The 13580-nt window shown below is 39.8% G+C and overlaps 1 protein-coding gene across 2 annotated transcripts in view; it reads right to left on the bottom strand.

Annotated features, from left to right (window-relative positions):
- The window catches only part of CHD1 (chromodomain helicase DNA binding protein 1), a 60369-nt gene that overhangs the window by 27477 nt on the left and 19312 nt on the right, over positions 1 to 13580 (bottom strand). For both annotated transcript variants that reach the window (XM_064640864.1, XM_064640865.1), the window contains exons 4-12: positions 12967 to 13071; positions 11609 to 11676; positions 7303 to 7452; positions 6729 to 7006; positions 3320 to 3545; positions 2365 to 2465; positions 1927 to 2105; positions 784 to 911; positions 55 to 271 (exon numbers count right to left, since the gene is read on the bottom strand). In XM_064640864.1, the coding sequence (XP_064496934.1) occupies positions 55 to 271; positions 784 to 911; positions 1927 to 2105; positions 2365 to 2465; positions 3320 to 3545; positions 6729 to 7006; positions 7303 to 7452; positions 11609 to 11676; positions 12967 to 13071 (1452 nt within the window). The remainder of the gene's footprint in view (positions 1 to 54; positions 272 to 783; positions 912 to 1926; positions 2106 to 2364; positions 2466 to 3319; positions 3546 to 6728; positions 7007 to 7302; positions 7453 to 11608; positions 11677 to 12966; positions 13072 to 13580) is intronic.

Genomic DNA, 13580 nt, shown 5'->3' with positions numbered 1-13580 from the left:
AAAGGTGAGTCTTTTTATGTACAAGACTTTCCAATGATAAAGAGAGACACTCACCATATTTCTGCTAGTTATATCTCCCAAGTAAACTACGGCATTCATCTGAGGAGCCCAAGTTTGAATTTCTCTTTGCCAAGATGTCAAGGTAGAAAGTGGCACGACCAGTAAGAAAGGCCCATACAGCTGATGTTCGTGAAACAGGTAGTTCAGGAAAGAAATTGTTTGTATTGTTTTACCCAGACCCATTTCATCTGCGAGAATACAGCTATTCCCCCTAAACAACAAAACAAAACAAAACAATTCAGGGGACGTGTAAAGAGGGGGAAGGATTGGATAAGATGAAACTATTCTCTTTTGAGTGTAAGACCCACTGATGATCCACGTTTTCAAGATTTTGCAACTATACATTCTGAAGAAACTTACTTCCATTCTTTTTCCATAAAAGCTAATTCCACTTCCCCCCTCCTTAAATTAACAAAAAGCTTGCAAGTATTCCTTGTGAGTATTATTTTAAAAGTATAACACGAATGTTGACATTTCAGAAGAGCTTGCTCTGGGTTTTCTTGTTTTACTCTTTTAGATTTGTTTGCTTTTCTAAAAATATGACATCATATAGAAACTAAAAGCAAAGTAACAACAGATCTCAGTTGGGTTTTTTTGAGAACAGCTACAGAATGGTAAGCAAAACCACTCCCCTCAGATCTGTACTTTGAGCTTATGGTATGAAAATGTTTTACAAATGCTTACAATTTACAAACAAACAAACTCATTTCAGACTATACTTACTTGCACCATGAATGAGCAAGCCAATTCAATCCATTTAACTGATAATCTCTTAACTCTAGATTTTCATGTCCTCCAATGTAAGACGGTTGCTTTTTCAGTGCAACAAACCGTGGCCTCTGTTTTAGAACCTGTGAAAAGCAAATTGATCACCAGTCCTAGTACTGGCTGCAGTTACCAAAATGACTTCCTACAGAAAAAATAACAGTAGGTATCCCACTAGGTCATCAACTCTAGTTTTTATCCATCGAGGCCATATAAAACCACCAAGTAATTTGCAAGTTGAAATTACTTTGATTGCTAATCTAAATTTCACAACAGGAGTGACTCATACAAAGTTTACTTTCAAAATACACTACAATACTAAACAAACCCATCTTTGAATGCTAGTAAAAATGCAGGGGACTGGTATCCACAAAAAACTACCCTTAGTGGTGTTATTTTCCATACGTAGTACTATACATCATTATTGCTATTCTGAAATCCTTCCAGAAAAATTCATTGTATGTATCTCATATCTAGATTCATAGAAGAATTTCACCCTTTTACTATTGCAACTGGTGTGGTAGCTTGAACCTGGCTAACAATCTGTTGGAACCAAGCTGCCAACCAGTTGCTTGGTTTTCACCCCAGAGAGACAGGGGAAAGAACTGACAAGGTGAAAGTGAGAACAAAATTGTGGGTCAAAATAAGAAGTTTACTGGGTGAAAAATAAACCACCCATGCAACCAAAATAAAAAACCACGAAGAAAATAAAACCCCACAAGTGACAGAAGGCAAGTCACACATTAATTCACCAGCAGACTGATGATCAGCAAGTCTCCAAGCAACAGCCACCTCTTGCTGAGCCCACCCAGTTTTACTGCTTACACTAATAGCACCAAGTGTCTCGGGTCAGTTGGGGGTCAGTTGTACTGCTGTGTTGCCTCCCAGCCCACTCATGGTGAGGATGACACAAGGCACAGAGAAGGCCTTGATACAGTGCAAGGGCTGTTCAGCAGCAGCCAAAACACTTGCCTGTTGTCAACCCCGTTTAGGTCACAAATCTAGAACACAGGCTGTAGAAGCTGCTCTGAAAAAAACGAATTCTATGTCAGTCAGACCCAGTACAACTGCTTATAAATCCATTGTGAATTACAAACTCACCTTGCAATCCTTAAAGGGAGTGGTCTTGGATTGATTTCTGCTGAAGTACTCATCAATGCGTGCCTGAAACTTTTTGGCAATGAGAGCTCCATCTTCCCAGCTACATTCTGAGTAAGGGAGACCCTGCCATTTACAGTAGTAGTCTGGATAACCAGCTGCTGATTTCTGATTTGAATGAGCTGCAGAAAAGTACCAGAGAGATCTGATCAGCTTTTTACTTCTATACTCTTATGAACACGTTCATTTTAGGTAATAATACAACAGAAGCTAGCTTCACGGCACAGACAGTATGACAGCTTTTCTCTTTATCTGAAGTTTTGTATTGGATTAGAAAGTTAGTGATATCCATATTCTAAATTTCTTAACTACCAATACAACATAACCTGAGAACATACAGAATTCTTGACCTTGTTTTCTGTCTGCAAGTTTGTAACATACCAATTATTCTTTCCACTATCTGATATTGTTTATGTAGATCATCTGTAAGCTCCTGCTGGCAGTTGTAATATTCCACATCTTCTGGAGATGCATTTTTCAGCCTGTAACAGGAATTAATTTACAACACTTAACATGCTGTATAGTTCTAAAACTAAGAAAAATCAGGAACTCTATAGCTCTGAATGTAACCATCATAGGGAGTCTTCCTTATAAAGCTTTTTGGAAGGGACAACATAAAAATTCCTACTACAAAGTGGCTGCATCTGGCCTAGGTGCCTCATCATTAATGACTGAGAATACTTATTGTTGAGAATAAGTATTCTCCATTAGCTGCATGACTAATACCACTGGTAGCTGCAGGACTTAAATCTCTTGACAAGCAGTGTACTTTACAAGGTATTTTCATGGAACAGTATTCAGGGTGGCTCACTCTGTAAGAATCCATCTTATGATTAGTTGCCAAAAATCCCACCAGCATTCACTGAATATATTAAATATAGTAATAAAACTGAACATGAAAAAGGTGACTTTAAAATGCATGGACTTCTTCACGTTTTTGTTCTCAGGCTTGAACCTCAGGTTTGAGCCAAGAATGCTTCAAAGTAATCAAAAATGGCTAATGCACCAAGAAAACACTGAGCCCTGCAGCAATTCCTGGAGAACTCTGATCAAAGTATAATGGAAATATTAGTAAAAGGTACAATTTATTATTTATTTTTAAACATTTACCCTTCTTGTTAAAAATCCATTTAAAACACACAAACACAAATCAGGTTCAGAAAATTATCCTACAGGAACATATTAAAGAGGCTTCAATTTTTAAAGTTTTTGTCTTCCTGTTGCACAGACACTCAAAATTATGTCCTCAAAACCAGGCAATAGGTCTCAGAAGCACAACAGAGCATCTATATTGTTTCAAAATAAGTATCATGGAAGTCTACATAAAAATATTCACCATCGTTTTGTTTCTTGATCCTTTTTCTTATAATTGTCCAGTTTCTTCATTCCTTTAACATTTTGTTGCTTCAGTGTTTCTTCAGTTTCCCAGGTGTTATGGATGTGTGACCAACCTTTCCATTTAATAAGATACTGTATTTCTCCTGGCTCCTTTGACTTTTCAAATCCAGCATTTGGGTCACCATCTGCTTCAACTGCATAGATGGTGGTTGCAGCACCTGTGGCTGAGAAAGAAACCACATCATAAGCCTTGAGTAAAGTGTGCATTGTCATAAGTTAACCAGTTAGAAATGCAGCAGAGAAAGTAACTGATGATACTTTAAGACGAGCGTATAATTCACTAGCATTCTACAGTACTCGTGATTATTTGAACAATTATAATCTAGGTGTGTCAACACACACACAAGTAATCAAAAGACAACCAAAAAAGCAACCAAAATTTCTACACCTATCCTGCAATATCCTATCTTTCCTCATGAGAATTTTATTTGGATTCCTAGTTTCTAAAGAAGTCACCAGGGAATGCTCCACTAACACTGTCATCTTCTGTTATATTACTCCCATCTCTGAGCATACAAAAGATGTTATGCTTGGTCAACCTTGAGACATGGCAAACCTACTACCAGAGACACTAGAAATCTGTTTCTTTCTAAACATGTTTCATTACTTTTTCTGCCTCTGTTATCTTACTGGGGAAAAATGTAAATTAAGTACAGACTGTATTGCAGCAGCAGTAAACAGGCTCCTTTTTGTGAAAACAGCCTGATAAGGAAATGAGCCCCAGCTGCTGGGGCCAGATAGTCACAGAGAGAGGCAACACCAAAAAGCATCACAAGCAGCAACATTATCTGGGCAGGAAGAATGTGAGCAGCTTAGTTCTTAAGGTTTTGACCACAGCAGTAACACTAAGCACTGGAGGAGGATACGTTGAATTATGGGACAGCATTGGAGAAGGAATTTGAGAGGAAGATTAGAAGTTCTGAGAGCGGTCAAAAACTTTAGATAGTGGATATAACTAATGCAGAAAGGTAGCCCTGAAGTGCAAGGGGCTCAGGGTTTACATGGGAGGTTTTCTGTGTGTTTGTTTTTGTAATTAGAATCCTAGTATGGACCCTCAGGGAGAACCAGTTACCTAGGACATGGAGAAGGCAGAGGTAACTCAACAACTGTTTTGCCTCAGTCTTCACAAGCAAGTGCTGCTGCCACACCAAATGAGGCAAAGGCTGGAACTGGTAGAATGAAGAATCACCCGCTGTATGAAAAGAGCAGGTCTGAAACCAGTTAAAGAAACTGAAGGTGCACATGGATCAGATCCATGGGATCTGATAAGATGCTTTGTCGAGTCCTGAGGGAACTGGTGGAGGAAGTGGCTAAACAAACCACTACCCATCATCTTTGAGAAGTCATGGTGTTTCAGTGAAGTTCCCACTGACTGGAAAGGGGAAACATAAACTTCATTTTTAACACAGGGAAAGAAGGAAGACACAAGGAACTGAAGGCTGGGCAGTCTCACCTCAGTGCCTGGCAAGATCATAGTGCAGATCCTCCTAGAAACTGTTAAGGCACGTGGGAAATAAGGAGGTGACTAGTGACAGCCAACACGGCTTCACTAAAGGCAAATCACCCCAACAAGTCTGGTGGCCTTCTACAACTGGGGATACAGCAGTGGTGGAGGAGGGAAGGGCAATAGACATCTTATAGCTGGACTTGTGCAAAGCATTTGACACTGTCCTGCACGACGTCCTTGTCTGTGAACTGGAGAGATATGGCTTTGACAACTATACCATTCAGCAGACAGAGAAGTAGGCAGATGTTGCATTCAAAGAGTTGTAGTCAACGGCTCAGTGTCAGCTGAGGACATGGAAGAGTGTCATTCCTCAGGAGCTGGTATTGGGAACAATGCCATTTAACATTGTCGTCAGCATCACGGACAGTGGGATTGAGGGCATCCTCAGCAAATCTGCCCATGGCACCGAGCTGTGTGGTGCAGCTGACACCAAGCTGGAGGGAAGGGATGTCATCCAGAGGGAGCTGGACAGGCTTGAGAGATGGGCCTGTGTGAACCTTATGAAGTTCAAAAAGGTTAAGTGCAAGGTCCTGCACCTGGCTCGGGGCAATCCCAGGCTGGGCAGAGAATGCATTGAAAGCGGTCCTGGGGAGAAAGACTTGGGGGTGTTTGGTGGATGAAGAGCCCCATAGGAGTCATCAGTGTGCACTGGCAGCCCAGAAAGGAAATCGTGTCCTGGGCTGCAGCACAAGCAGAGTGGGCAGCAGGTCAGGGGAGGTCATTCTGTCCCTCTGCTTTGCTCTTGTGAAACCCCACCTGGAATGTTGCATTGAGCTCGAGCCTTCAACAGAAGAAGGATGTGGGCCTGCTGGAGCATCCAGAGGAGGCCACTAAGATGACCAGAGGGCTGGAGCACCTCACCAATGAAGACAGGCTGAGAGAGTTGGGGCTGTTATATCAGGAGAAAAGGCGGCTCCAGGGAGACCTATAGCACCTTCCCGTTCCTAAAGGAGGCCTACAGGAAAGCTGGAGAGAGACTTTCTATATGGGGATACAGTGGTAGGACAAGGGGTAAGTGGTAGGACAAGGGGTAATGGCTTTAAACTGAAGGAGGGTAGGTGTAGGTTACGTATTAGGAAGAAATTCTTTACTGTGAAGGGGGTGAGGCACTATAACTGGTTTCCCAGACAAGCTGTTGATTCTCCATCCCTGGAAGTATTAAGGCCAGGTTGGATGGGGCTCTGAGCAACCTGGTCTAGTGGAATGTGTCCCTGTTGATGGCAGAGGGGTTGGAACTGATGATCTTTAAGGTCCCTTCCAACCCAAACCACTCCATGATTCCATGATTTTAACTTGCAGACACTAATACAAAGCAGAACTGCTAGACACTCCATCCCATTATTACTGGAAATATTACATGCCTACCATTATTCACATACAAGTGCACCACTGAAATTTTAGATGCATTTTGTAGCCATTCCACACATTGTTCTGCATTTGTACAGCAAAAACTGAATTTTTTTTCAGTTTTCAGAATATTAGTCAGCTCTCCCATTTAGTCCACATTCTCCAGTCCACTGCATATAATTTATACTGATCAAGTATCACTGAAGTGTATAAACAGTGGCAAAACAATATGGTGTGCATTTATGCAATACAGAGTTATCTTCAATTTTTATTTTCTACTTAGGTACGCAATTTTTCTATATTTCTCTCTTCAATACTTAGAAGGGACTTTAAAAAGGAACATCCTTATGAATATGGAAGGCTAAACAATGTGACTTTTTAGTATCTTTAAAATTATTGCTGTTTATAAACCTCACGGGTGACCTATAGCTGAGAAGATTTGCTGAAGTTACCACAACGCACACCAGGATCTTAAGAACACTGAAAAAAATACCTCCTTTTCGGCCAACTCGACTATCCATAAACTTTTCTATAGTTTCAAATTCATCTTCTTCAGGTTGTGGGACATCTTCTCCACAAACTTCTAGCAAATCATCAGAATCTGTCTTGGTTTCTTCAGCTTCTTTGTAACTGATGTTGACTGTTGCTTGGCGACGAGATCCCCTCTTATCATAATCGTCATCATCATCATCTTCCTCCTCCTCATCCTCTGACGAATCAAGTTGTCTCTTTTTCGGTCCTGCGCTCTTTTTGCCACTTTTTGGCTTAATTCTTAAAGACAGTAAGATATGACACAGCAATGCGTCAAAAGTGACAACAATAAATCTGCTACATTGCTTTCTGAATACCCATATTTCATGCATGCTCAGTTACTCCACTTTCAATTAAAGCAGACAGGACAAGATACTCACTAAAAAGTATTAACATGTTATTATTATTATTATTCTTTAAAAAAAAAGGTACTTTTTTAAAAAATAAGCATTAATGTTTTCAGTCACATGTATTGTGTAAATACTCAACTGCTTATTAGAAATAGTATCAGAGTATCCAAATGCCTGACTTCTTACCTGGTTGGAGGTTTCCGGCTTTTGACCTTGTTTTTTGGCTCATAGTCAGATTCACTCTCCTCACAACTGCTTTTCTCATTATCTTCTGCCGATTCAGAATCAGAACCAGTTCCTGATACCGACCCAGATCCTGACATTTGCCAGTCTTCACTGTACATATTGAAAGACAAACCAGTAATTTACATTATTGGGTTTTTTAGAATAATTATTCATCCACAAGGGATCTGCTGTAATTTCAACATTCTTCCCAGAAATAAAAATCTCGTAACAGTTATTTCAGCTAAAGAGACAGAAAATTGTCATCAATAAATACTAGATAATTAAAAAGTGACCAATGGGAGCTGGACTACGTTTTCTGTTATCAAGTAGATTTAAAATCTAAAATAACAACAGTGTAAATTTAGCATGACAAATGAGTTAACATGACATTAAGAAAACAGCACTTAACAAGTCAAACTGGAAAGATACACAGTAATCAGAACTAACATGTGTTCAAATTATAAAGTCCTGTCATATTATATTCTGGAGAGACCCATACTGTCTAATGCCTATGCAACCGATGTGAAGAATCAGCAACTTTTGCATGAGAATCAAAGAATAATAAAGGCAGTTTTGAGAAACACTCAGAAAAAACTGAACTGCAGTAACCTGTGAGCGGCACTGGCTCCCAAAACTTCCCACTAAGCTCCCACATCAGCGTTTCATAGGCAGGCAAGGTATTATGAGTAAGACACTTGTGACTGACCAGCAGGATCTCCTTATTTCTGCTTAACTGAGATCTTCTACTTCGCAACAGGAAAGATGTACCCAGTGATGACAGTATCTTGACTCAAACTCTGACATTATACAGGTGAATTTAATCTTAATAGCTTAATGTACAAGAAAAAACAAAGAGTTGGGCATACACTGCTGAGATACTGATAAATCTTTATACTAATATCAGGTTTAGGTCTACTTGATCGGGGTGCTAGAGCAGTAGTACTGTTCATCAAAGGTGTAATATTACTAAGAAACATCTTCCTTAAATTTCGCATCGGGAAGCGTAGGAACGGGCATTTTGATCCCTCCTCCCTTTCTTGTCTTTCAGGGCATTGTCTCCTGGAGGAAATTACATTCTCATTGTTTCAGTCATCCCAAATACATCTACTGTACAGATGACACATAACAATGGTACAGGATGTCTTAATAAACAGAATGGTTTGGATTGGAAGGGACCTTAAAGATCATCTAGCTCCAACGCACCTGCCCTGGACATGGACACTTCCACTAGACCAGGCTGATCAGAGCCATAACCAACCTGGTTTTGAATACCTGCAGGGATGTGGCATGCACAGCTTCTCTGGGCAACCTGTTTCAGCACCTTGCCACTCTCACAGTAAAGAATTACTTTCTAACATCTAATCCAAATCTACCCTTCTTCAGCTTAAGGCCATTTCTCCTTATCCTATCACTATATGTCCTTGTGAGAAGACTCCCTTCAGCTCTCTTATAGCCCTCCTTCAGGTACTGGAAGGTGCTATAGGGTATTTCCAGAAATCTTCTCTTGTACGGGCTGAATAGCTCCAACTCTCTCAGCCTGTCTTCATTGGTGAGGTGCTCCAGCCCTCTGGTCATCTTAGTGGCCTCCTCTGGATGCTCCAGCAGGCCCACATCCTTCTTCTGTTGAAGGCTCGAGCTCAATGCAACATTCCAGGTGGGGTTTCACAAGAGCAAAGCAGAGGGACAGAATGACCTCCCCTGACCTGCTGCCCACTCTGCTTGTGCTGCAGCCCAGGACACGATTTCCTTTCTGGGCTGCCAGTGCACACTGATGACTCCTATGGGGCTCTTCATCCACCAAACACCCCCAAGTCTTTCTCCCCAGGACCGCTTTCAATGCATTCTCTGCCCAGCCTGGGATTGCCCCGAGCCAGGTGCAGGACCTTGCACTTAACCTTTTTGAACTTCATAAGGTTCACACAGGCCCATCTCTCAAGCCTGTCCAGCTCCCTCTGGATGACATCCCTTCCCTCCAGCTTGGTGTCAGCTGCACCACACAGCTCGGTGCCATGGGCAGATTTGCTGAGGATGCCCTCAATCCCACTGTCCGTGATGCTGACGACAATGTTAAATGGCATTGTTCCCAATACCAGCTCCTGAGGAATGACACTCTTCCATGTCCTCTACTGTGACACTGAGCTGCTGACCACAACTCTTTGAATGCAACCTCCATCTAATTTTTTATCACATATCCTTCCTGAGAAGGCTCACATTTTCCCTAGTCTTTCTTTTATCCCTGATGTACCTAAAGAAGCTTTTTTTGTTACCATGGATATCCCTGGCAAAATTTACTTCTGCTGGTCCTTCAGCTTTCCTAATCAGATCCCTGGCTGTTCAGACATTTTTTCTTTATCATTCCAAGCTACCTTTCCCTGCTTCCATCCTTGGTAAGCCACCTGTTAAAGTTTGTCCAGGAGCTTCTTGTTCACCCATGCAAGCCTCCTGGTGTTCTTCTCTGATTTCCTCATTAGAGGGATGCATTACTCTTGAGCCTGGAGGAGGCAATCCTTGAATATCATTCAGCTCTCCTGGGTTCCTTTTCCCTATAGGGCTCTGTCCCGTGACATTCTGCCAAGGAGATCCTTGAAGAGAGAAATCTGCACTCCTGAAGTCCAGTGAGCTTGTTGTGCATCCTCTCTGCTGCCCTGAGTATCTCGAGCTCCACCCTTTTATGGTCACTGCAGCCCAGGCTACTCTTGAGCTTTACATTCCCCACCAGCCCCTCCTTGTTGGTGAGAGTAAGGTCCAGTATAGTACCTCTCCTTGTTGGCTTCTCTATCACTTGGAGAATGTGAGGCTGCTCCTCTTTGCCTGTAGATGGCCTCATTGGCTTGGTCTTTCTGGTTAGGCAGCCCACTATAATGGGCAGACCCTCACTATAATGTCACCTGTCCCTGCTCTCCCTTTGATCCTGATCCCTAAGCTCTTAGTCATCCACCTGCAGGGGGAGCTCCATGCACTCCATCTGGTAATTGACACGGAAGGCAACAGCACCTCCTCTTCTTCCCAGCCTGACCTTCCTGAAGAGCCTGTATCCTATCAAAACTCCAGTCCAGTCATAGGAGTCACGATGCCAGTAAGACAGAGCCCTGCAGGTGTGCACACATCTCTCATTCCTCCCATTTATTCCCCACACTGCTTATGTTAGCAGATAGGCATTTACACTGGGCCCCCAATGAAGCTGTCTTTCTGTCTAGAGCGACTGGAATTCCTTGGTGCTGTCCTTAAAAAACACTTTTTCTACAAGCAGTAAATTAAAAAATAATAACATGAATCCACAACCTGTATTTCTTTTGAAATATAATAGATAGAAAGCACCATCCTCTAAGGCTTGAACATGTACTGATTTATATATTGAGAAATCTCTGATCTGTCTGTCAGATAAGAACTACAGACAGACTTTCTCATATGAGCCACAGGATAAACATTCGAGCAGTGGATACATGAAGTGATTTGGTTACAGTTTCCTACACTTTAATATCTTTCTTGAATGGAGTATGCTATTAGATACAATCAAACTCATAACTAACAAAAGAGTGTGAATAACAGCTCATTGCTAAGGAAGTACCATTTTGCAGAGTGCTTTTTTTTATGTCTCCTTTTTTTTTTCCACTCAACTAACATTTCCTGAAGACATTATACTGGCAGCCCTTAACCCTGAAGTGATTTATGAATTGGGAGACGAAGAATGATAGAATGGCTCAATTTTTACACACTGCTCATAAAAAACACAGGTCACTGATTCTCCATAACTGTCACAATTATAACATATAACCTATCATTTAGAAGGAGGCTACTTTCAGTAAAAGCTCTTTGCTAGTTAATAAAGTTATTTACTATCAAAACTATAAAAACTTTTAAACATACCAGAGAGGGAAAAAAACCCCAAAACGCAAACAACCCCGCACAAATCCAAACAAAAAGAATCTGGCACTAACTGAGGGATTATAACTTGAATTTCCTGTGAGACAACCCATTTCTACATGAATTTTTAGGGAAGGCCTTTAGTTCAAAAACAAACTGCAACAAAGTATTTTAAAAATAAAAGCACTGATTAATGTTTTCAACAGTCTAAACTCTTCTTATAAGAAACTAATATGATGTTCATTTTAGAGTCTATTTTAAAAACTGCAAAACTGGATATGAAAGATCAAGACGAATTAAAAAGGGAACATAAGCACTTCAAGGATGAGGAAGTGAAGCATAAATTATTAGCACATGTCTCTATGATAAAAAATTTGTGCTAATACTTATGAAAATATCTTACTCTTTATGTTTTTTCTTCTTGTTTTCACTGGATGAGTCATCTGCTGAATCTTCACTACTTGAAGAGTCCTGCAGGTGAAGGAAAAAAACCCCAAACCCAATTCATTATCACAAAAATAATTAAGTACTTCTAACATTTAAAAGATAAATCAGCTTTTACCTCCATACTGGAGGCATATGATTCATGTTTTACCCTCTTCATCCCCCGCAGTGTAGTGTTAATACAGAATGAGATAAAGACTGCTATTGTTTTTGCATTTATCCATCTATGAATACACTGTGCCACCACAGCTCTGGAGAACATCAGAAAAAAAACCCTTCTTAAAAAATTAACATTGTGACTACACACATGGTCATGGTTTAAGCAGCCTCACGTTAATCAAGACGATTCTATCAAAATTCTAATAAAATCTCCTACTCTGAGAAGGAGCCTTCTCACCTTCCATATTGTTTCATATTAAAATAGCAGTTTAAGAAAACTCTCAGAATAGTGTGCTTCTTCTTTCTTTACACTCAAAGAAAAAACAAGAATCCTCTTAAACTTAGATTTTGCTAACACCAATCTCATCAGCTTAAGTTTAGATTTAGATTAACTTTTATCCTGAAAAATATCTTTCAGGAAGAGAGTGCTTAACCGGTGTAAATTAATGTTTTAATGACAGGTGATTAAATTTTAAGTTTAAATGAGGAGTTGCTAAATCACATAGAACTAGAAATGCAACCAAATGACTGTGATATCTGGCATAGCCTTTGTAATGAAGGACAAAAAGACTGCTTTGCAAATAATTTCCATTTCATAGTTCAGACTAGTGTTCTTAAAAGATGTTCATATAGCATGAAGTCAACATTTCTTTAGCCTATGATTTAGATTTTGAAACACCTGAAACACAGGCCTCACTTAAAATACAAAAATTCTTTTGTGGTAACTATTAGAAAATTTATAAAACCGTAGTTTTCTACTCTACATGGAATATTTGAAAACTGCAGCAGCCACTTTATACAGAAACAAACTGAAAAAATATTTTAGCATTTTTATCTGTCATTACAAAACTCAAGAAGCCAAATATTCAATGTAAGGCAGTACTGTGTAGCTTAAGACAACACAGAATATCTATCTAAAAATAGCATGGAATCGAGGCTGCTCTAATTTTGAGACAACTCACTTGAAAACAAGTAACTAGAGATATTTTTATTTTCCTTATAAAATTGCCAGTTATTTGAATATTACTGTTACAGACTAAACCCAGACTTGTACGCACACTCAGAGAATAGCAACTGGCCCTACTAATTTTATTCTAACATATAAGACAATAAGACAGGCATATTTACATTTTTAAAAATCTAAATTATGCTAATCACCTCTTCTGAAGCACTGTCTGACGAGGCTGCCTTTTGTTGTTGCTGTTGTTTCTTGAGCACTGCTGATCTTTGCACAGCAAGTATACTCGGACTAGACTTCCAAAACTAAACAGGAACAGAGATGCCAAGTCAGTTAAACATACTGAGTATCCAGTTTACCACATATTTACTTTTCCTAAGTAGCATCCTATTAACACTGATCTTTATCAATTCAAAAAATTCATTACAAAATACTGTATTAACTAATAATATCAGCTAGCTTTTTAAAGTAGTAAGATTTCTGCAAAAGAGAATGTTATATGCTAATTGCCAGGACAATTACTACAACGATTTAGCAACAGTTGTGTAGGTATTTTTAAGGTAAAACATTTGAAAGTTTTAAAGTTAAGTTTTAAACTGACACAGATGAATTCTTTCAGACCACTTAACTGCTAAGTTTTTGTTTCATACAGTAATACTAAAGTACATAAAAAAAAATAACACAGAATTCTTAACAGTCTTCAATTCTTGTGGTAACTAATAAACTACTACCTTTCATAAATATGGTCTAACACTCCAGTGAAGTCCATACAACATAGGAGAATGCAGGTAACTCTGGCCCACTGGATTAAAGG

The sequence above is a fragment of the Pseudopipra pipra genome, chromosome Z (assembly GCF_036250125.1).
Source record: "Pseudopipra pipra isolate bDixPip1 chromosome Z, bDixPip1.hap1, whole genome shotgun sequence".
Taxonomy (NCBI): domain Eukaryota; kingdom Metazoa; phylum Chordata; class Aves; order Passeriformes; family Pipridae; genus Pseudopipra; species Pseudopipra pipra.
Note: the sequence above shows the minus strand (reverse complement) of the source record. Positions and strands in the feature narration are given on the sequence as shown.